The sequence below is a fragment of the Helicoverpa zea genome, chromosome 6 (genome assembly GCF_022581195.2).
Source record: "Helicoverpa zea isolate HzStark_Cry1AcR chromosome 6, ilHelZeax1.1, whole genome shotgun sequence".
Taxonomy (NCBI): Eukaryota; Metazoa; Arthropoda; class Insecta; order Lepidoptera; family Noctuidae; genus Helicoverpa; species Helicoverpa zea.
The window spans coordinates 11,388,956-11,412,492 of NC_061457.1; the positions used below are offsets into that span (position 1 = coordinate 11,388,956).

A 23,537-nucleotide genomic window follows, 5' to 3' on the forward strand; every position below is an offset into this window, starting at 1 on the left:
AAAAAAAAGGGGGTTATGAGCCCTTTTTTATGCGGTTTTTTTAATTTCCAGAGTAGTTTCCAGTTGCGAGCAAAACCGCGGCAATCAGCTGTAGTTTAAAATAAAACGACGAAAATATTACATGCATGGTGTTTTATTACACTGTACAATAAATATTGGGCTGTATACAAAATATAGAGGAATTCCAAAAGATATTGTCAACACTCTAGCATACATTAACATGAGTGTAAATTGATTCCTAATATATTTTTATAATTCATAACATACATCTTACATCGACCAAATTAGGCTTCTTACCGATCATTTCCCAATATACATGTTTCTATACGCCTAACGATATATGTTCGCGGATATTTCGAGCGATACGTTTGGCACCCTATATTAAACTACCCCTGTTGTGTGGGACTTTCGTTATCTTTTTTTGGGAATTGTATAAAATATTATTTCTTGATCTTTACGGTAGATCTTACACATGTACGAGGGAACTTTCAAACGATATGGTTCATTGCATTTTTATAGAAATTTTATTTATTCACAATTCATTCTGAAGTAAAAAAGTTGATGAAATTCATTGTGACATTATTATGCACAACTACAATTTTATTAAAGTTAATTCACATCATTAGAAAACAGCTGCACTATTAAAACTTGTAAAAAGCTAGAATACTGATATAAAAGTAAGTTATTTGAAAATTGATCTAAAAAGCTAAAGAAGGCAAGATTTGTTTTCTTTTCAAAACCATTCACATTTTGAGCTAGTTTTTAATAAGAGAAAGTCCACGTTGGTTATCAAAAAAAGTACATCATCATCATGTTGGGGTCGGCTTCCACTCCTATGGGATGCAGCTGAGTACGAATGTCTTAGTCTGAGTCTGAGAGCGACTGCCTGTCTTACCTCCTAAACCCAGTTACCTGAGCAACCCGAGTACCCCTTGGTAAAATTAGTTGTCAGACTTTCTGGCTTTGGACTACCCGTAAAGACTACCAAAGATGTTAAAGTGGCAGCTGGGACCTGACAATTTAGTGGCATAGTACTTTTAAACCATTTAAAATTTTAAATTTGAATACTTTCTTAATTGTTTCGTTTAAATTAATGAAGACATCGAACCAATGCCCCGCACAACAGCTACAAACTAATTTATAAATCACACCTCGTTATTAATTTGAGACCCATTAACACTTATGGTGAATTTCAATAACTTATCTACGAGTCTATTTGTTTACTAGACATTGGTTTCTGACTTTAGCCCCATACGAGTAACGTCGGTGACCAAAACGAAAGATAGATATGTTATTGAAATCCGTACTAATACATTTGCCGACATCGTTAAAAACGGTTCATCTTTGTGATTTATTTCATTCACTACTGATTACAGATTCTTACATTAATTTGCATGCAACCTTAAAAGCATTACTATCATTTATCAAGTAGGTACGCGGTCGGGTAAAATGTACTAGTTTATGTAAGAATCTGTAGTGCAACAGTTAAGATTATCATAAAGGCATGACTTCGTAAACTAGACAAGTAAAGGATTATAGGAAACAATCGAAATTTTTTAACTGGAAAATACTACTTTTGCTTACTTGAGCGTGGCTTGATCAGTCATAACCATCAATCGATAAGTTTTCTTATTTAAATAAGGATAATCATCGAATGTAGAAAGTAAGGCGTAAGTCTTTTGCGGGTTGGGCTCAAAACGCTGCACAAAGCATTTTTCACAGTCAAATTATTATCGACATTTTACTGTCTGAAATAGGGTTTGATAATAATGTATAGAAGTACACTTTTTGCTGTTACACGAATTAAAAATAACTGTATAAGATAGAAGAATCGCCAACCCGCATTGAGCGAGCGTGGTAATTAATGCTCGATCCTTCTCCGTGTGAGAGGAGGCATGTTAGCCTGTACCCAGCAGTGGAACGATAAAGTGGCTGTAACAGTAACAGTATAAGATAGGTTCAAATTATTCTGACTAAATGAACAAATTACAATTAAACTTTCCTTTTGATTATTACGGTGAAAATTGAATTTAGGCAGTAAAGAAACAATGCAAACTAAATTCTTAAGAAGTCAGGCCTTTAAAAATAACTTTATTTTTTTATTTTTTTTTACCAATTCTGAGCACCTGACAATTGTATACAGAGATTATCGTTTTCCCTTCACATCATATCTAGATGTTAGTCAACCTTTGGCATCAATAAAAAAGTTAATTGATAATAAACCAGTCTAGAATTCAAACGGCTAAATCTATGGATTCTAATAAAATAGCACTGTTAACAGGATATGAATATATTTTATGTCAATTAAATATTCCCAATATAAATTTCATATAGGTGCGTTCAAAAATTTGGAATCAATTTCACGCGGCAGTGTTGACATTATATTGCTAGGCATGTTTTTTTTTTCAGTGGCAACACTGTTTGCACCACACAATGGCACTACTAAATGCAAATTTATCACTGATATTGGAAATAGAATCCGCAATTCATTTCTAACCGATCAGACCATTATATTCACCGAAATCATTAAAACTAAAATACTAAGAAACGATATACATAGTAAAATTAAGAGGTATTTACACATTTAGCCTCAGTAAACCATCCATAAAAATGTACACATAATAAATAGATAACTTCTATCTAAAACTCTCACGTAAATAAACAATAGTTGTAGATGATCTCAAAATAAATATGCTAAAGCTTATGACACTTAAAACTAAATGAGTATAATTATTATGATCGAAAATTATGCGTTGTACTTAAAATTATAATTAAAATCAGATCATTCCCTCTCACGCACATATGCAAGTGCAGATAACGTTCACATTAAAATTATCAAAAAAGGTTGTTCACCTCTGTGCCCGCCTTATTTTGTATATATATGTTGTATATTGTACAAAATATTTATAATTAAGAATACGTGGTAGAAGCAATAGTGAGATTACACGTCTTTGCATTAAATTGTGCCAAGGGACGGAATACTCGTAAGATTAGAACGACCGACTAAAAAGGTACCAACATCAGCATATAAAAAAATTGAATGAAAAAATTTGAGCGTCATGTCAACCGTGTCAAACGTCAAAAAGCATGTTTGTTGCAAGAGACACATTTCGTTGCTGTTTACAGCCTAATACTTTTTACACTTTTAATCACAGATTATAAACGATTTCTCTAACAATGGTTATTTATATACATTTTTACTCCCGGGAGGGATTTATATAAAGTCTTCCCATCACAAAGGTGGGCCTTTGCTTCGTGGCACCCTATAAGAGCAATCTCATTGTAACTAGATCTAACGATACAGCGGCGATACGCCACTCGCTACGACTTGGCACTGCTCATTGCTACATTGACAAATAAACACTTGCGACAAGAGACTGACAACTGCACCAAATCATATATTAAACTAATTTATTAAATATTTTAATGATACATGTCGTGGCTACAAGCTGTGATACACTTCACGTGAATTTTGAGAAAACCGTACATACTATACTTACGAAAGTAAATAAGGTTACATGGCATTTTCGTAGATTTCTTTCATTGGGTAAGATTGTCAGTCCTAACACAACCAAAACGTCGCAAGCGAATTAAAAGTGTAATAAATATATAAACAATCTATAATAATTTAGAAAAACTGCTTTAGTGTAACCCCCTGGCTACCGTTCGCTCCTCTAAGTCTACGTTTACAATATCGCGCAGTTTGGTGCCCTCTCGCACACTGTCGCGTCATAACATCTCAATGATCATAACAATGTCCATCACGTGCAAAATCTACATTTTTGGTCATAAATATACTGATATACAAATTTTATAATTACAATACGTTTACACTAAGGTACATAGTTTTACCAAATCCCATACATTTGGTAAATAAATACACGTCATAATATTACATTTATACAAAAACGCACTTAGACCGATAGGCCATCAACAAATCACAAAGTTTGTCTTTTCGAATGTGCTTTACACTATTATGCTGATAAAGCAAGTTTACAAGAACACTATCATGGAAAAATCACGAAATGAAATATTGCCAGCAGATATCACAATTGAACAACTCCGTGGTTAGCTGTCGGGTCGGTCACTGTAGCATGAGTGATTCTAGGTTGCGATTGAGTATAGTGTCTTTGACCGAGTTAAAGACGACTTCGATGTTGTGCGTGTCGATAGCGGTGGTGAAGTGGTGGTACAGCGTGGTCTTGGGCTCTCTCCTGACGTTGGCGAACATGTTGAGCAGGAACATCTGCACGTCCCGGAGGTTGTGCGGGTCGCCCGCGAACTGCGGGTAGAACCAGCGTATGTCGGTCTCCTTGCTCGCCACCTTGCGCGCGAGCAAGTCGGATTTGTTCAAGAACAAGATGATCGAGATACCTTTGAAGTTGACGTTGTTCACGATCGTGTCGAAGATATTTAGCGCCTCTTCAAGGCGGTTCGTTTTCCTGGAAACGAGATAAATATGTCATTATTATCAAATATTTTAAAGAGGTAAGTGAGTTTGTGACGTTGTAGGGGGGTAATATCGGGATCTACTGAACCGATTAAATTAATTTGTTTACCAGTAAGTATAAAGCTACCATATTTGTGAGTGTCATAGGCATATTTTATACTAGTAAGGGAGATACCCTCGGGGCACGTATTCACTCGAAAAACCTAGAAACAAAATTACAAGGAAGTACCAAATACACTAATTGAGTTACATACATTTTAGCTTTAATTAAACGCCTAAATTGATTTCACAAATCATAACGATGTGGTATGATAAGTTTGTTGGTACAGCGATATACTGGTTTTATCTAATAATTGGGAACAACCAATACGTAGCCCCAATCTAATACGAGAAATGTTTATATGTTCAATTCAAATATACACATATTTACATAAAACTTATTTACATATACAACTTAAAACAATAATTATTATTATTATAAGAGAAATTGATATTCGTTTATTCGTTGCCGCCCAGTCCATCATCACCTATCAGGCCTTTTCCCAACTATGTTAGGGTCATTATGTCATTTTCCAATCTAACCGAATGCGCGAGAATAGTGCTTAATATTACGATACCCAGTTAACGGAGCAAGACGACTGGTAAGACTGGTTGTCAGACTTTCAGGCGTCCGACTACCACAATCATACCTTACCCGAGCGGCTGGTCCGTAGACGCGAGTTTTTTTTTTTTAAACATTCCCTATACATAGAAATAAAGACTGTTAGGGTGCGTTTAAACGTTGCATGTAGCTGGAGCAAGTCAACATGTGCAAGTGACAAGAGCACGTGAGCATTTTGCTTTGACACATGCGCGAGTCGCTACTAGTTTAGTAGTGAGTGTGACGTCGTGGTGGCCTAGTGGGTAAAGGACCAACCTCTCAAGTACGAGGGCGCGGGTTCGATCCCAGGTCAGGCAAGTACCAATGCAACTTTTCTAAGTTTGTATGTACTTTCTCAGTATATCTTAGATACCATTGACTGTGTTTCGGATGGCACGTTAAACTGTAGGTCCCGGCTGTCATTGAACATCCTTGGCAGTCGTTACGGGTAGTCAGAAGCCAGTAAGTCTGACACCAGTCTAACCAAGGGGTATCGGGTTGCCCGGGTAACTGGGTTGAGGATGTCAGATAGGCAGTCGCTTCTTGTAAAGCACTGGTACTCAGCTGAAGCTGGTTAGACTGGAAGCCGACCCCAACATGATTGGGAAAAAGGCTCGGAGGATGATGATGCGCGAGTCGCTGGACCCGCACGTTTTTAGAATGCATGTAACCTGCGCATGTGCCCCAGCATGCGCAAGCTACTTACGCAGTGCAGATGCGCCCTTACTTATTCAGCTGTTGACATTGCACAATAAAATAAATACTGGTAGTGTAATCGTTACCGCACCACTAATAAATATGTAATGTCCGTTTTCAACATGTGTAATAATGCACATAATTGCATGTGCAATGACAATGATAGTGCATAATCACGGCCTTGATCTCACGAGGCGGATGTGGCACATATCGAGAGGAAAATCAATCGGATGATTATCACAAGACCATTCGTGCTAGTTATCAATTCGAAAGTGTATTAAAAGAAGACATTTATAATTTTACTAGCTTTTGCCCGCGACTTCTTTCGCGTGGAATAGTAACTTCCGGTAGATTTTTGGTTTGACCAATAGATGGCGCTATATGTCCGGAATAATTTTATTTTTATTTTTTTTTGTAATAAAAACTATCCTATGTCCTTTCTCAAGTTTCAAACTATATCTGTACCAAATTTCACACAAATCGATTCAGTAGTTTAGGCGTGAAGAAAAGACAGACAGACAGACAGACAGACAGACAGACAGAGTTACTTTCGCATTTATAATATTAGTTTGGATTACGTGTTCCTATGACTATGTCCTTTCCGAAGTAGACTACCACCTTGTTACAAAACGTGGTTTTAAAAATTACTAGGATAAGTGCTAGGTTAAGACGATTAACTTTGTTTCAGAATGGAAGTATAAACCTATTACTAAAGCCGATACTTTTTTTAAGACCACTTAAATCATAAAGTGAACCGCAAACATCAAAGGAATACATTTAGGTGAACCAAAGATATGTTCAGCAAATATGTTACGGCTGCAATAAACTTTAATAAACACTAGCCGTTTTCCCGCGGTTTCACTCGTGACCCGTGGCAACTACTGCTTGTACCGGGATAATATATAGCCTATGTTAGTTACTAGGGAAGAATGCAGCTTTCCAACAGTGAAAGAATTTTAAAGAACAACAGATCGGTTCAGTAGTTTCAGAGCCTTAGGGTACGAACTAACAAATACATTTTTGCTCTACATTATACTAGCAGAGAGTCTAGCTAACTAGCTAAAGGTCGCGGTTACGCTTGCTTTCAAAATGTTCAAATTGAGTTTGTGATATCCCACGGGTTTCTTTTGGTATCGAAATAGAATTCTAAATTAACTTTAGTTATGATTAGTTTGTAGCAAACGTGGGTGTTGATAATCTCTAGAGATAGAGATTAGTGAATATTCGTATTTATATGGGTATCTCTTCCATATTGTTTAGAAACGAATACGAGCGTCAAACCATCTTTGCGGGGAAATTAAGTTTTTATTTTCTTTCAAAGGTTACACCCGCGTCCCGTGGGAACTAGGAACTTCGCGCCCCAGCTACTGAAAACGCAGAAAAAGTAGCCCACAGCCTCCGATAAATGGTTTTACAAATTGTTTTCTTTGTCAGTTTTTTTACTTCTGTCATAAACAAAAAAAAAGGATAGACGCATCTTTTCTAACAATCAATACCATCAAGTCCCAGTAGTTGATTTAATTACAAACCGACAAATATACAGCATCAAAATATTTTTTATACATATTAAAATATTGTTCTAATAATCACGTAAACGCGTAAAACCGCATTGCACGTTGCGCGTGCGCCAAAAATTACAATTTTTTAGAAAAACACATCACTATAAATTTTATTGACATGAACCCTCTTATTATAAAAACTGCCGCAAGTAGTGGTTTAAACCCGACTGAAGACGTCTTGGTTTGTTACGGTACTTACGATAGTCTTCACATCCTTATTACAAAACGTAGACTAAGAGAAGACTGTTTAGTACTTCGATTTGTCTATGGTTCAAATAATATCCACAGATTATAAGCAACAAATATTTAAATCATTCGTTCAATCGTTCCGAATTCTATGCGCAGTTCCTTTTTACATTATTTTGTTAAGTCTATTTTGATGAAAAATAAATAACTATGATAATAAAAAAAATATCTCTGCAGTTGAAAATATTACTTTTTATTATTTAAAGGTAATTTTATATTTCTAGTATCTTTTAACGATATACATATGATCCAATTATTCTCTTTTAAACAACTATCGAGTTTGCGCGTATAACGGAACGTCAGCGCGCGTTTCCGAGTTATGTTTTGTTTTTAGGTTAGAAATAATTTGGATTATTTTCATCCCGATTTAAATGATTAAATAAGACGTTGTGCATCTAATTAGAACCTCTTCAAAATTAAGTGCACAATAACTTACACACAGAATATCGTGTGCATTAAATTACCAAAAGAAAATGAAACATTTGAAACAACATAAAAGTAGAAAATTATATTTTATTCCGATGTCTATTTATACAGTCAAATGCACTGATACATGTTGGACACTGTTCTTCATCACACAATCTTGTTCCCTTTCTCATCTAGGCATTTTTCTACATTTTAGCAAGCTTCCAGTCTTTTACAAACATTGCATATTACCGGCAGAGATACGGCGTGCAAAACGCCAAAATAGTCTTGAATCTGTAAATAAACAATAGACTGTATGATAATATGATATATTTTCGGAGTTTCATCAAAATCTATGTGGTAGTTTATGCGTGGAACATAAACAAACATCCATAATAAAAACTTTGACTCTTATACAATTAATTAGGATGTTTTGGCAACCTACTTGCACTGTAAAGGCTACTTACTTTATGGCGAGCCCAGTTGAGCATCATAGGATCATCCTGGATTATCATCATGCATTCAATTGACTATTATTTCGAAAAACGTAAATCGATATTTATATCGAAAATTGTCGTCAGGTAATTTGAAGAGATTTTGACGATGACGCATTCTGTTAGGTCCCCGGACACTCTCAATAGTATTCTAACACATCCAAGTATTCCAAATCACACATATTTATATCCACTTTCGTTTTTTTCATCACAAAACAAATAACCTCAAAAGTAAATAATGTCGGAATTTGACGTTTGTCGACTAAGTACTGCAGTTAAACTAGGGGGCTCGATGGTTTATCTTTTGTACTACAGATAGTAATAGGACTTGCGATAAACTGCGTTTTGTAATAACGTTTTTTCAAGGTCGTACTTAAAGGTGGATTAAAGGTAGTACAAAAGCCGATACTTATTTGATACCGCGTTTTATAATAAGAGGGCAAATGTTTACGATGTTAACACCAGTATGGCCAGGACAAAAATAATTAAATGATAATTTATTTATAGGAACCACGTAATGCTTGTAATTTTATACTGATGTATTATGAATTAACTGTAGTAATCGGTGTTCGGATACATCGGAATGTGTGTCGAGAAATATAAAACATAGTATCAAAGGTATTTTTATTTCAGTACTATCTATTCTCCGGTTAAATGGTACACTGATAGTATATAAAAAAGGGGAAGACCGAGAAAGGGGAGAAAATGTGGGAAGGAGTTCCGCGGGCAGACCCGCAGGAAACAGCTAGTTAAAAATATTCAAAAAACATCCATAAAAATATCGATACACGCAAAATTATTCCGATGTTCCTTTGTGATATACAAAGTGGGTTGTCTCAAACACGCAATCCGATTCGGGTCACCAGCAAATTGTAACCGTCTTACCACAAAAACTTTTTAACGTCAGTTTAAGACTTGTCTAGGAAATGTCAAATTATGACGTTGACATATGGTTCATTTTGGAGCCACATTTTTTTTAGACAAGTGTAAAACAGTGGTTAAAGTTTTTGTAGTAAGACCATAAATGTCTTTTTTCGACGAAACATGAGGTTAAACACCGTAACTAAGCAACGAAACATTTTATACGACTACCGACTGTGACTTTTTCTATCCTAGACCGGTTTACCTTAGACATGAAACTGTTTCTTGATGATACATCATCTGCATAGCTTTTCCCCAAACATTTTGTATGCAGCTGAGTACCAGTGTTTTACATGGATAAACTGCCTGACTGAGGTCCTCCCTAAGTTGTATGTTAGGTACAATTTATTGAAAAAAAACCGTTAAACCGAAAACCGCTAAAACTTGGAACAGAGCTTACCCCCTACGGAAAAAACATGTAATCATACTTCGCAAGCATATTGCATAATAATGTTATTTATCCTCAAGGATACAATCAAATCCACGCCAGTAGCTCAAATATAAGGATATATATAGGAAATCAATGTTGTCACAAGATGTGATTTTCTCGTCACAGCGAACACCCGCCGACTCCATTATGATTCATCATTAACGCGCAACTGTACTGACGTATTATTATATTTATTTACTCGTAGATAGGCAACGTTTCGCATGCAAGGAAATTACGACATAAAGTATTACGAGCATTAGATCATAGATAAGACTAAATCACTCCCGTATAGATTTTGTTTACCGCCTAATATACAGGTGTTAAGAAACAGATAGCGAGGAATTAAAAAAAGTTGGCTTCGGGAAAATTTCATTCTTCCTGTAAGCAGTCTGTCTGAATGACGTGTATAACTAATCGCTTGCGCTAGAAAATAGCACTAGTTTTTTTGTTGTTTGCACACCCCCTCAGTTTTCGTACACGATAATTATTCTCGTACGTGTTTATATAATTAACCGCGTATGACTGAATTTATAGTACGACGGCGTGGGTGTAGCTTATACAATTTGAATATTAATTTCTTTACGACGGTAGTGCAATAAGCAAATTACCTTTCATATCGGTTGTTGCTTAATTAATGAATATGCATTGTTGGATATGTAACGATAAAACTAGCGTATATCCGACGCGGTTACCAAAGAGACATTCTAGTCTATTACACAAGACACTTTTTTTTAAATTGTTTTTATCCATGTCTGTGAAAAAGCTTAAAAGATATAGATTATATGCCTATGACAACACTTATGCGATACATATCAGCACAACGAAAGGAAAAATATTTCCTTCCATTTACTATAAAACAAAGGGCTTATATTACAGTAGGAGAAGTATCAATGAACATACCTGTCTTCTGACAAGACCTGGTCGAACTCAGAAGAAGACACGAGGAACAATATAGATGTGACGGAGTCGAAGCATTGCGTCCACTTCTGTCTCTGGGTCCTCTGTCCCCCAACGTCGACGAATACAAATGGCACATTATTGATGTTGATAGTGCATTCCGTGATGCCTTTGGTGGCTTTCCGGCAGTGCAGGATGTCTTGGTGGGAGGGCACGTAGTCAGGTCTCGCGATGCGTTCTAGCTCATCGAAGAAGTAGCTCACCGAATCGCTCTGGAATTGATAGAAGGTACGTGTTAATTCAAAGTATTCAATGTAAGTATTCAATTGTCAGTGGATGGATGCAGGCTGCCGATGAACGGGAAGGTTTACGTTCGTAGGGGGACTGATATAAATGATGACGATGTGGTGTCAAATCAAAACTCAAAGCGGTTTCACCTGCTTTTTAAGGGAGCTACTCCCGTGTAGGATAAAAAAGTAGTCCATGTGTTTTGCATACAAATTATATCACTTCCAAGTTTCATCAAAATCCATTCGGTAGTTATTGCATGAGAAGAAACAAACATCTCATCATACATTAGTAGAAGGTATGTCTGTAATGTTATGATGTACTGAAGGTATAATGACAGTTATTTTCTTTCAATACAATTTCTATTTTATTTCATTAATTTACACTTTTATTCCTATTCTCCTTTCTCATACACGCTTATTTCTAAAGAAATTTCTTTCAGCTTGAATTCTTTTTTCCTGTCGTGTTTCATTTTATTAGGAAATGGCGCCACTAATATTAATTCTAGTTAAATAGTTCGAATCGTAAGCAAGGCAGTTTTCTTGAAACTAACTGTTTAAATTCTGATTATAAACTCATATTCTACTCTAAATAATATTTTCCTCATCACTGACTTTCTTGGTAGAGTTTTTCATATTTTTCGCAGAACATGTATGTCATTCCTCTTATCTAACTATTTTACTGTGCCCATCAGGGTCCATAATTGTGACTATCATTTTATATTCTCCACCTAATGTAAATTATGGAATGCAATAAATGATATGATATGACGTTCATAGAATTATCTTGTTTGTGTAAAGGGACGAATATCCAACTAGACGCCGTCAAACAATTAGTCTGCTATAATTTTCCGCACTTAGACAACAGTTATGTAAAGTCAATATTGAAAGCTGTTCTGAGACATCCTTCAATTTTAAGTGTTTCTATATGATTGCTAGTACGTGGAATATTATACATAGAGCCATACTTTATAAACCGTTCAAAACATCACGCTTTTTGTATGGCCTATTAAAATATTTAGAAGAAAGGCAAAAATAATACATTATCTGTGTTTATTACGGTTAGATACAGCCACGACGCCGCGGACACTGAAGTCTTATTAATAGGGTCCCGTTTTACGCGTAAGTATCCCTAAAAATGCCTAAAAAATCTGCACTTAAAAAAGGAAGGTAAACAAGAGCTCATAAAATAACGGTATTTACTTAACAGGTAGGTAGGTCATAGTAAGTCACGCCGACGATCCGCGTTAAATATAAACTTACACAATGAAACACGTGACACGACTATTGCGGAATTCACTAAAACTATTTAATTACAATGTCACAAATAGTGGCAGCTCCATATGTCAGCAGAAATGGTTGACTTTCATTGTTTTACTCTAATTGTAAATGAGTTAATTTCGTTTTTAGTATCGATTTCAAGAGCCTAAAATACCGTCTAGTTGCAGAATTTAGGACATATTGCGACAAACAATAATGAATATATACCAATAAGGACAATCTACACTTAAAGATGATGATGAGTTTTGGTTGCAGGCGCTAATCTTAAGTTCTAAACTTCCAAATTGTTTAGTACCTGTTTTTATTACATTTTTATCCGGTTTCAAATCAAGCATACCTCTAATCATTTTTAATGTTAACTTTTCTAGCATCACATCAGCTCACAAACACGCTGAGCAGACTACACTCTATAGAGTTCAAAGAGTACAAAAATAGGTAAACGGTTTACTTTTTTTGCAATAACACCAAAAGTAAGGCGCCATACAGCCAAGTAACCGTCAAAATCTAGATTACAATTCGGATACACGCACGCTACAAATGAATTGCGATTTTCCGTTTTTATTATAATTGTTTTATCCATTATCGATTGAATTCACCTTCACGGTAATAACTAGTGAGAGAAAGGCGATCGTACGAGCACCGAGCATTATGCAACATAAATTAAGTTCAAAGATGTTCTATTCAAAGTTATTTCCCGGAACTAAGTATTTATGTCGCAAAGAATGCAACATGACGTAAGGCTGGATAAAAAGCTGCCATAATTGCGTGGAATTATGTATGTGTGTCTATGATTAGGAGCTCGGTGGCCAGCTGCAAAAACTATTGAATTCGTACATATGCCGGATATATTAATGTCATGCGAAATATTATTTGAAGCCTAGATAACCAACGGTATGAAGTGGCATCGTACAATCTATGAAGCTGAAGACGGCTTTATGCCACTGTGACATCGTGGGACTTTGTGCCTTATGCCAAAGCTGGCTCTTTGCGTCAGTAAGGCATGCACGCTGCAGTGTAAACCCAGCTTTAGCATACACCGCAAACGACCGCATTGCGACGCAAGAATCCGTACAGATCTGTGCAATACAGTTTACGTGAATATTTAGCAAAAAAACGTAGCCAGACTAACCGGAAAGACGACGCAAGTAATACGATAGCACTTAAACTGCGTAATTAATATACGGTAGTTTTCTTAAAGAAGCCTCACAAAATGTGAACACAGGATATCCTTGTTGGCGGACTAACAATTTTAAAGATAGATTAAGTTTGACTAAGCCCCCGTCGTCTGGCAACTTTGAACGCAATAGAACCGCTTTTAAATAAGACCAGTTACATTCCTGATGAAATTAAAAAAGTATTGATGTTTTATTAGATATCAAGTCTGAGAAAAAAATGCAGAGAACCAAAGCTAATGCGAAATTTTCCGTGATTTTCCACTTTAATGCCGATATACAACAACAAATCCAATAACACGCTTCACTTTGTTGTTATTGCAACTGAAATTACTTTCAGATATTAGTTAACAGTTTCCAAAACGCTTGAGGATGGTCGCTCAAATGCACATTTATAGACATTTTTCGGTTAGAGCAAAAAAACAGGTCACTGTCCCATTTTTTAGGAAATCATAAATGAAACAAATCAAAATTGTATGACGAAATTAAGTTATGAAAAATTCCCACTGACCAGAGCTAATGCCAGTATACTAAAATACATTCATCAAAATCTAGTAGGTACTACATATAAAGGACCTTATCCAGGTCTCACGCTCAATCGGTACAATGACAGCAGCGTACAATGAATAAGCAATTGAGACATTTCGACGCTGACCGCCATGGCGCCAGGATATCATTCCCACTCAATATAAAACACAAAACTTTTCAAAATCCAGAATCTCTCCCAGGAAAACCTAAAATTCCCAATAATAGAACGCTACACCAAAATTCTACATGTGGGATTAATAACCTAGGAATACTACTCGATCTAGTTCTAAAACTGTTTAATTTCACCTGCGCAAGCTCAATACATCACTGCTAAAACATCACACATCTTACGGTGCAGAATTGTAAATATGTACCTGGTGCCGGCGAACCGATGGAAACTTATTCTACGATAAGCGTGTCGGGTCAGTTTGCCATGAATGAAACTGTTTATGGTCAACGACACGTAACAAAGAGCACAATATTCTACCTCAGATATGACGGTAGGAAGTCATAAAGTTACGAGCAAAATGTATTTTTTTCTCTCTCGTTGGCACAAGTGCAAAGCTTGCTCTTGTTTATTATACAAATAACTTGCTCGAGAATTAATGGATTAGAGGAAATGCTTGTGGTTATTGAAAGTTCGGTGGAGCTGGTGCACGTAACATTAACATTCTAGAACATTTTTAATCAGACACAAATGAATCAGCCGGCGCTTGAATAACCCACATGTGACTATTTACATATGACGCGCTTCCATGTTTTTGCAGCTCAAATTGTTTTTACTAAAACAAAGGTCGGATCAAATAACAAATCGGTTAGTACATTAAATGCAATAGGTTTTTATAATGTTAATACCAAATTACAACTTGATCTTTAAGTTATATTAACGAGTCAGACCGTGATGTCACTTTTCAATCAAGTATGTACTTGAAATTAATTGCTATGAGCTGGTGAGGCCGCTTATTGCAAAACGTAATAAGAGAAAAACATATATCGAAATACTCAATAGTAATAGATAGATCAAAAAATTAAAAGCCCTAGATGATGAAAAAAACCCTGAGAGACAAGACCGCAGAAAAATAACCAAAAGTATGTTGTTGACGAAACGGGAACAGTTAATAGTGTTTATTAGTCCGAGGCTATTATGGTGTGAACAGAAACCGATAATTAAACCCTTCGTACAAAGGTTTTACTATTTCACACCATAGAGAACGTACAAAAAGGAACCACGCTTGAAATCAATGCACTGCTTTATCAAGATAATGGCTTCAATGTAAATGAAATCACATTATCGCATCTGATTATGAAAATACTTGTGTTGGCAAATAGTTTTACTACGCTGCGCAGGCTGGTCACTGATTCATTGGGTGTTGTGAAAAAAAAAACAAATAAAAAAGTGTATGACGTCTGTGCTATGCTCCGTGTGTCAGAGTCAGCATCAATGGCTTTTTTACAATCACAGATGTGCTGTGAATCACATTTTAAAGCCCTGTTCAAATTAGGCATACCAAGTAATAAAAACGAACTATTGTCTAATGACTAATAAGGAAGTAAATACCACTTCCTGAGGTATTTCCTAAAACTACTTCGTTTTTTCGTCAGGTACCGGAAAATAAATATAAAGGGTTATTTTGGTCAGACTGGTTCTAATAGCAAATGCACATATAGCTTTTACGCAGTTGTCTTTTATAAATTTAAAGAACATTAGATGAAACATGGATGGATATATAGGAAATATACGACCAAAGCAACAATGGATGGATTGTCGGAATCGATATAGCGAGAAAGAATGTTACGTGCAAGATGACAGCAGATAGAAGAGTTTAGAAGAAGAAAACATGTATCGTCGACCCCCAAATAAAAGGCCAAGGGCAGGAGGACGATTAATGTTTATGGCTTAATTTTATTCTAGACATTTTCCAACTTGGCACTAAGGATGCAAATACTTATAAATATCATAGCGCTAATAGAAATTGCTCAGGAATACCTATACCCGTTAGAAAAGAATGCATGACATTATAGACGATTGTATAACCACTCATTATAACTTATTTCCCATGGTGAAAAGAAATTATAAACTTGACGTATAAAACATAAACAGTCAATGTTATGAGAAAAAGAATAATTGTATCAGCTGACTGTTATATTGCACCAACGATTCGATTTCCATCCATCCTTTAATCATGGACGTATTAGCCACATGTGTTGAGCTAAATAATTGTTTTAACCTTTATCCTTTGGCCAGTACTTGGTAGAAGAATACTGACAATTCAAATATGTAAGAATAATCAGAAGATTTTTATGTTAATGTTTCATATAAGTATCGGCCTCAAACCATCTTCCACAGATCAGCACTCTTGAAAACAAACTACCGTAGGTAATAACTTTAATAAATACGGCTTTGTAGAGCCGCATCAATGATGATTTAGAAACAGCAGAAAAGCCGGCAATATCCAAAAGTGGCCACATGCGGTCACTTTAGAATCGCATCAATCACACAGCTAAATACAAGAGCAGACACATTAACGAAGTCGTTTCAATCATCGTAAACGATCAAGAAGTCTCAAAGACTATAGAAAATACGATCGGCAAGAACCATGCTATTTCCTTAATTCTAACTTCCTTTTTCTTCTGGCTTAATTACTAGGCATGCCGTAGGGATTAGCAAGACGAAACGAGAACACTACCAGACTTAATTAAAACAAAACCTATTTAATAAATTCGATTTGATGGCCGGCTGCCCTTTGAAAACTCTGTTCAAGACTATCCTTAAAACATCAGACGGCGTTATCCTGAACTAGAAAAAGAATCCAGTACCACATACAAATCATGAAGTAAAAGTTCTAGCCGAGATCAAATTGGAAGCAATACTAAAAACGCATATAGTGCTAAGCAAACTAAGTAGCACTAAGAAAATCTGAGTAGTTAGTCAAAGTTTTCGCAATATGCGACACGAACACTTTATGGTAGGTGTAGAGGAATGTAGGCCACCGAGCGATGCGTCGTTACGCTGTGAATGCGAAAATGACGCCAATGACAGGGAAAGCACAACCAGGATGTAATGCTTAGTATTACTTAATTATTGTTTAAACTATTCTTATTTATTTATGGATTCACGGTACGTTAAGAATAAAGGGGTGAAACGAATGAAAGTGGCAATGCTAATTGGTTTAGCTGTAATGTTGAAGTTATTGTTTCGCTACTGCCGGGTTACGAAGTTCGTTTGGAACTTGCACCTAAGTAATGTAGACTTGTAGACCTAAGACCTATTTCGTATTTGACCAAAAAGACGCCGTTTTAATTTAAGGGTAGCAACAGCTGAGCTGGAACGCGAATTCACGTCAGAAAATAACACATTTGCAAGAAAAACCGTAACCTGTAGTGGTCAATATAACCTGTGTTTTAACAAATGTTACTCTGACAACTGCACTTTGAACAGTTCAACAAGGCCATACTTAACACGACTGGCGTGGCTGTTTCCATCAAACAATTTAATCTGTAGCAAAATCGCTGTTCACTACCGGACACAGAACTTTATTTTTCTATGTATATTCTTCTTACCACCACCAGAAACATCTAGCAAAGCGCCCCCATGCTTAAAAAGGGAGTAGGGGAAGAAGAAAATATTTTTGGGTTAAATGTCAAAGATCGGGAGTATTAAATAAGATCCTCAAATCTGTGAATTTACCAAAACAAAAGCTAACGATAAGAACTAAGCTTACCCTAAATCTGTGGATCATGGAGATATTGGCTCACAATATCCGCATTGAAAAAGCGAAAGTAAATCGAGACTTCGCCGATCGATTCCAAGAATTGGCGTGATAATGAGCAGTTAGGAATTAGGTCACGCTCCTAGTGAACTAAGGACGAATTCAATTACTATTTTCTATTATCTAGTCCCAGAGCGGTAGTTTGAACTTTTTCTAGACCAACGATCGGGGGCATGGTGTAAATTTTTACACAAGAACGGAAAATATTCGTGAGTTTCGCGACCTAGTGATCCAAAATGGTGAGGTTTTCTATATTACAATTAGGAACTCCTTAAATAATGTATTAGGAACGGTAGTGTTGTGTTTTATTTGATCTAACAAGCTTTTACATTTTTGCGTTTCTGGTATCAAAGGCCATTGTATATGTATGCCCTTCGTGAGACTCTGAATGATCGACTCCATCGTTAGATAAAGGTCATTAAATCGAGGCGATAAACAAGTTCCTGATAACAAAATGGACCTAAATTAGCAGTAAATTCTAAATCGAGCAATTACCTCAGTACCTTATCTGATGCTGCGAATATCCGACGAATGTTATATAGGACCTTAAAACAATAATTTCAATGAAAGAGTATTATAGATTAGTTGGAACGTATGAGAACACCTAAAGCGTTGCCACAGAACGTATGATGACGTAACTGAGTGACTAATCAAATGAGATAAGGAATGCAATTATAATTATTTTATATATGCCCGACCCCAGTCCATAAAGGCATAAATTCGTATCTTCAAATGGTGAAGTAAGATGTTTGTTATATCGAGTAATATTATTTTTATGGCATAATTAGTTTTAGACGTTGTTTGCCGTTAATTGTTGTGGTTAATGCATTTTACACTAGTATATTATAATCTTCACTCCTAATAAAAGCTGGACACATGTTTTTCTTTGTCTAATATACCTACGTATTGCATAATAAAATGTCATACATTTTGTAGGTAGAAATAGGTACCCTTTCTTTGGAGAGCTAGATTAGTATTTAAGCAGCCTTAATGAAGGGAAACTGGTCAAATTATAATATCGAATGACCAGTCTAAATACTCGCGCGAGTGGGTACAGCAGGTGCGAAAATGCTGCCTTTGAGTTCATTAACCTGCTAACACACAATAGGGATTAATTTCGAAAGGGACTTACGAACGGCTTAACACCACAACGCACGGTAAAACTTCACTGAAGAAGCCCGTTCAGGGGTACATATCTCCAGATATCAGAAGTAGAAAAAGTATTTTATTTGGAAGATCTGGGAATAAAATCAAAACCGACCAAGTGCGAGTCGGACTCGCGCACGAGGGGTTTCGTACCATTATTTATAAAACCGACACAAAAATCACGTTTGTTATATGGGAGCTCCTCAAAACATTTATTGTATTCTAGTTTTCAGTATTTGCTGTTATAGCGGCAACAGAAATACATCATCTGTGAAAATTTCAGCTCTCTAACTATCACGGTTCATGAGATACAGCCTGCTGACAGACGGACGGACGGACAGAGGAGCGAAAACAATAGGGTCCCGTTTTACCCTTTGGGTACGGTACCCTAAAAAGTAGGTACCTATTGACTTTTTGTCCTCTCGGTTGGCTTAATTTAACCTTTTTGAAGCTGCTGAGGTGACATTATAACACAAGATAATCTGTGGAAGATTCGCAAGAATGTCCGTGAAGCCGGAATTTCGCGGTAAACTTGTTCGCCGATATTTCATACTTCCGCAGATCAGGTACTCCGGATGTAATCTTTTGTGCGCTTTATGATGAAGCTTTATTCTGCTTTTACGATCTTCAACATATTGGTGATATTGATACAGTTTATCAAAAGTCCACTAAACATGTTTTATGAGCCTCGTAAAACATAAAAAAAGTCATGAGCATCAACTAAAATGATATGGTGCATATTATGATGAAAATGATTGTAAATGCTTCAACACATCAACGATAACTTTGTACGTGATTTATACAAAATCAAAACCGAGTATCATTGCTTACGTGCATCAAACATCCATTCATAATTTCATTTCATCATAAAATACAGCAAAAGCAAATCGTTTCTAACAGCGGACTAAACACTTATTAGTCGCAATCTTTGACCACGCTAACTTTCATGGTGCCACAACTAAAACCTGCTTTTAATATACCTAAGGGCATAAATCGATTCCGGAGCGAATGCCGAAAGACAAAAAATGGAACAGCGAAACTGGTTTGGCAACGAAATTACATTAATTGAGTGACAGGTTATCTCCATAATTCACGAGAGCCGACCCTTGGACTGAGACGGACGAAATGCATTTTATTTACGCCTCTACTATTATTTTTCTTATTTTTATTTATTATTCTGCCAAATAGTAGGGCATAGTTTGTAGCCTTAGCCTTCCCGCAGACTACAGACTAAACGGTCGGCCGACTACTATAAGCCAAGTCTTTGGATAAAAATATTTAAGAAAAACGTTTTTATTCGGTCTGATAACGGACAAATACCATTGTTACTGATTTATGAGCCCAAGCCAACTATCGGCCAACTATAACTTTGTAGTGTGCGCGTATTCTTATATCCATAATAGCTTATGCCTTAATCCTGCTGCAACTGAATCGTAGGCTGTTTAACACGCCCTTATATATCGATTAAAAATCTAAATACGGCTTATGACTTATTCACTTGTTAACAAATATAACTGCCCACTGGCTGTATTTGTTGATAATTAAATAAACAAATAAATTAGAAACGACTATTATTTAACTCTTTGTTGCCATTGCTACAACATAATACAATCAAAAACAACAATGTTGGTTCAGAGTCAAGTAACTTAAAAGGAGGTAACAATTAAATAAAGCAACAAAGTATTTATACTGGCAAGAATTTACCGCAGCCACCTAAATGTGTCAGTACAGCAAAACAGGTTTTTAGTACCTAATTAGGGTCATAAAATTAATTCACTTATCAGTAAGTGAATTGTAGAGAAATAAAACTGGTAACTTTATCTACTGTTGCACAGTATTTCAAGAGTGTAGTTATTGTGAATCCTTAATAATATGTTCTTATGTCTGTTTGTAAATGCCTCTTCACCAGGAAACATCTGATGAAAATATTAAGATAGCATTTTTGCTCATCTGCCTACCCTTTTCTCAGCTATCTTGGGCTTGGCTACCAGTCTCACCGATAGTATTTTAGTTATGAAATAATATCTATTTTATTTAATGCCTCAGAATACAATTTAAGTACCTAGTAAATACTTTTTAATCAAACTACCGAGAGCTAAACACAGTTCTAGTTCTGATTACTGAACCTAGAAAGAGCAGAAACATAGAATAAATATTCATAATCTGTCTATTTGTATGCTGCTTAGCTTGAAGTCATGCCTTTATTATGCAAAGTAAGCAAAACAGTCAAATGTGGTATCGGTGAATCATTGTCAAGATTAATGAGTGTGTAGGCATTGCATCATTGTGGGAAAACAAAGAAACAACGCTACTTTTTAAATTACTATTAAATATAAATAACGTTTAATCCTTCTGTGTGAGAGGAGGCCCGTGCCCAGCAGTGGGACTATAAAAAGCCTGATGAAGATTTTTTTTTCTTTCTCTATTGAAATCATGCAATCAGTCTTCTGACTATAAGCAGATATGGTGAAGTTAAAGCCTGATGATGATTAAAGTATTATTAACAGTGAAAATGGGAAACAATGAGCAGTTAAAATTACATTCTACATTTTTACCAGACTTTCAAGAATAAGTGTATAAGTTGAATAATAATGACAGAATGCTGTGGTTTACTAATAGGGTCAGAACCCCTTTCAATTCTAGGTATTTTTGAAAAGTTTGGGGCCCTTTGCAGGTTAAATTACGGCATCAGTTGGATTATGATATGAGTACATAATTGTCAGATAATTATGTACATGAGTAATGCTTTATCTAAGAATGTGAATATTGATTAGCAATCCATAACTACTTACATTATTTCAAAGCACTAACCTAACAACTGATACAAAGCACTTATAATTGTAATTAGACTCCTTAACGTGTGACCTACTTCTCCAACGAAAAATTAAAAAAAAAAAGACTTAAAAGCCAAAAACTGGTTCCAGATAAACAGAATGGAATATTAACATATTATGTGGTTGCATGTTACATACAGGTGTAAGCCCATGAATATACATACAAATTGCAAACATTATGATACTAAGTAATTGATATTCCCAATGCATCACTACACTGATGCCAAAGTTGTGGACACATTGTTGCTACGGAATGTCTCATTTCACTTTTCTTGTTTTGTTTTCATGGTATTTTATTCCTTAAAGTGATTTAAAATCTCTTCTAATTTAAACTCTTTTGAAAATTGCAACGAAAAAAGCAGCCGAGCTTGTTTTATGTACAGCAAAAAATCGCAAGCCGAAAAAATCTAAAACCTGTATTAAAATCTAAGAAATCAGATAAGAAATAAATTGGCAAAGGCAAACATAAACAAAGTTTGCAAGACACAAAAAGATTTATCACAAAAACAAGGAAAACACTTAGTGCCGAGAAGGAGTACAGATGTGTAACGATTTCCTGTAATACAACCTACTTTGAAAGAATCTGTTAAAATAGTGCAGGCAGTTGAGAAAAATACCTGTGCCTTTCATACAACAAAGGCTGAATGTTGAATGATTCAACACGCCTTTGCCTTTGATTGAATGGATTGTATTAAAAAATCTGGCACAGAGTAATGAAAAAATTCCATTCCAAACATACCTTACTATAATCTCAATGTCCATTAATACTTTAATTTAAAGGAAAAATTGAGTACCAACTTAAACAAACAAGAATTATGCTAGCTCACACCTAAAAATGTTAATAAACTAGTAACCTACTAATGTGGGTTTAGCAAAAAGTGATAAAACACCACATGAAGTCAACAGACCTGTGAATTAATTATTAGGGATACTTAAATAAACATTGGTCAACAACAGAAATCCCCAGAGAACACACAAAGACACTTGTGCCATTGTTTACTTGCCAAATAAAACAAGGAACATTGTAACTCACCAATTGAAATTCTCTCCGCCTGTCATAGGCCCTTTTTATGGCCCTGTCCAACCACAGGCTGTGTATGTGTGGCGCGTAGTGCACGAACAGCCGGCTGTCGAGCGACGAGGTGCTGTTGAAGTGCAGCGCTTGCTGCCCGATGTCCAGGTTCCTCGGATTCTCCCATGGGATCGCCAGCTTGTCCCGCGCGTCCACCAGCACCTGTATACCCTTCACAATGTTCTGGTATATGACATGCTGGTACTCGCGCACCAGTTCCGGCTCAAACTTCACTTTGTGTATTATCCTCATCTGTTTCAGGAATGTTGACTTTCCGCTTTCACCCGCACCGAGCAGCAATAATTTTACTTGTCGTCGCAGTGTCTGCTTCTCCTTCTCTAATATTCTATCTATTTCCTTGCTCCTGTATCGCTGCTCTATCTCCTCGGGCGATAGTTTTAGGCGCAACCAACACGTAAGTGCCTCCGTACAACAGGTACATGACCACAAATCGTTGGCCATTTTGCATGATTATCAACGCCCATAGAATAGAAAGAAACTGAGCAAAGTATGTTACACTATATTTATAAGTTCATTCAACACACATTTTCGCAATATCACAACGTACACATTATTTAACGACAATACATAATAAATTAAAGCATAAATCCGGAATTCAGAAATACACACGCATTCTACCCCTCCCAAACTCATTGAGAAATGAAAAACCACAGATAGCAAAACGCAAACTGCTGTCCTGTCAGTATCT

General features: G+C 36.0%; 1 protein-coding gene across 1 annotated transcript; it reads right to left on the reverse strand.

Moving 5' to 3' along the window:
• Nucleotides 1-115: 115 nt before the first annotated feature.
• Nucleotides 116-23,490, reverse strand: LOC124631128 (guanine nucleotide-binding protein subunit alpha homolog). The gene is made up of 3 exons (XM_047165319.1): nt 22,790-23,490; nt 10,742-11,010; nt 116-4,442 (listed from the first exon to the last, which is right to left on the reverse strand). The coding sequence occupies exons 1-3, from the start codon at nt 23,288-23,290 to the stop codon at nt 4,085-4,087; spliced, it is 1,128 nt and encodes a 375-aa protein (XP_047021275.1). The 5' UTR covers nt 23,291-23,490; the 3' UTR covers nt 116-4,084.
• Between the last annotated feature and the right edge of the window lie 47 nt (nt 23,491-23,537).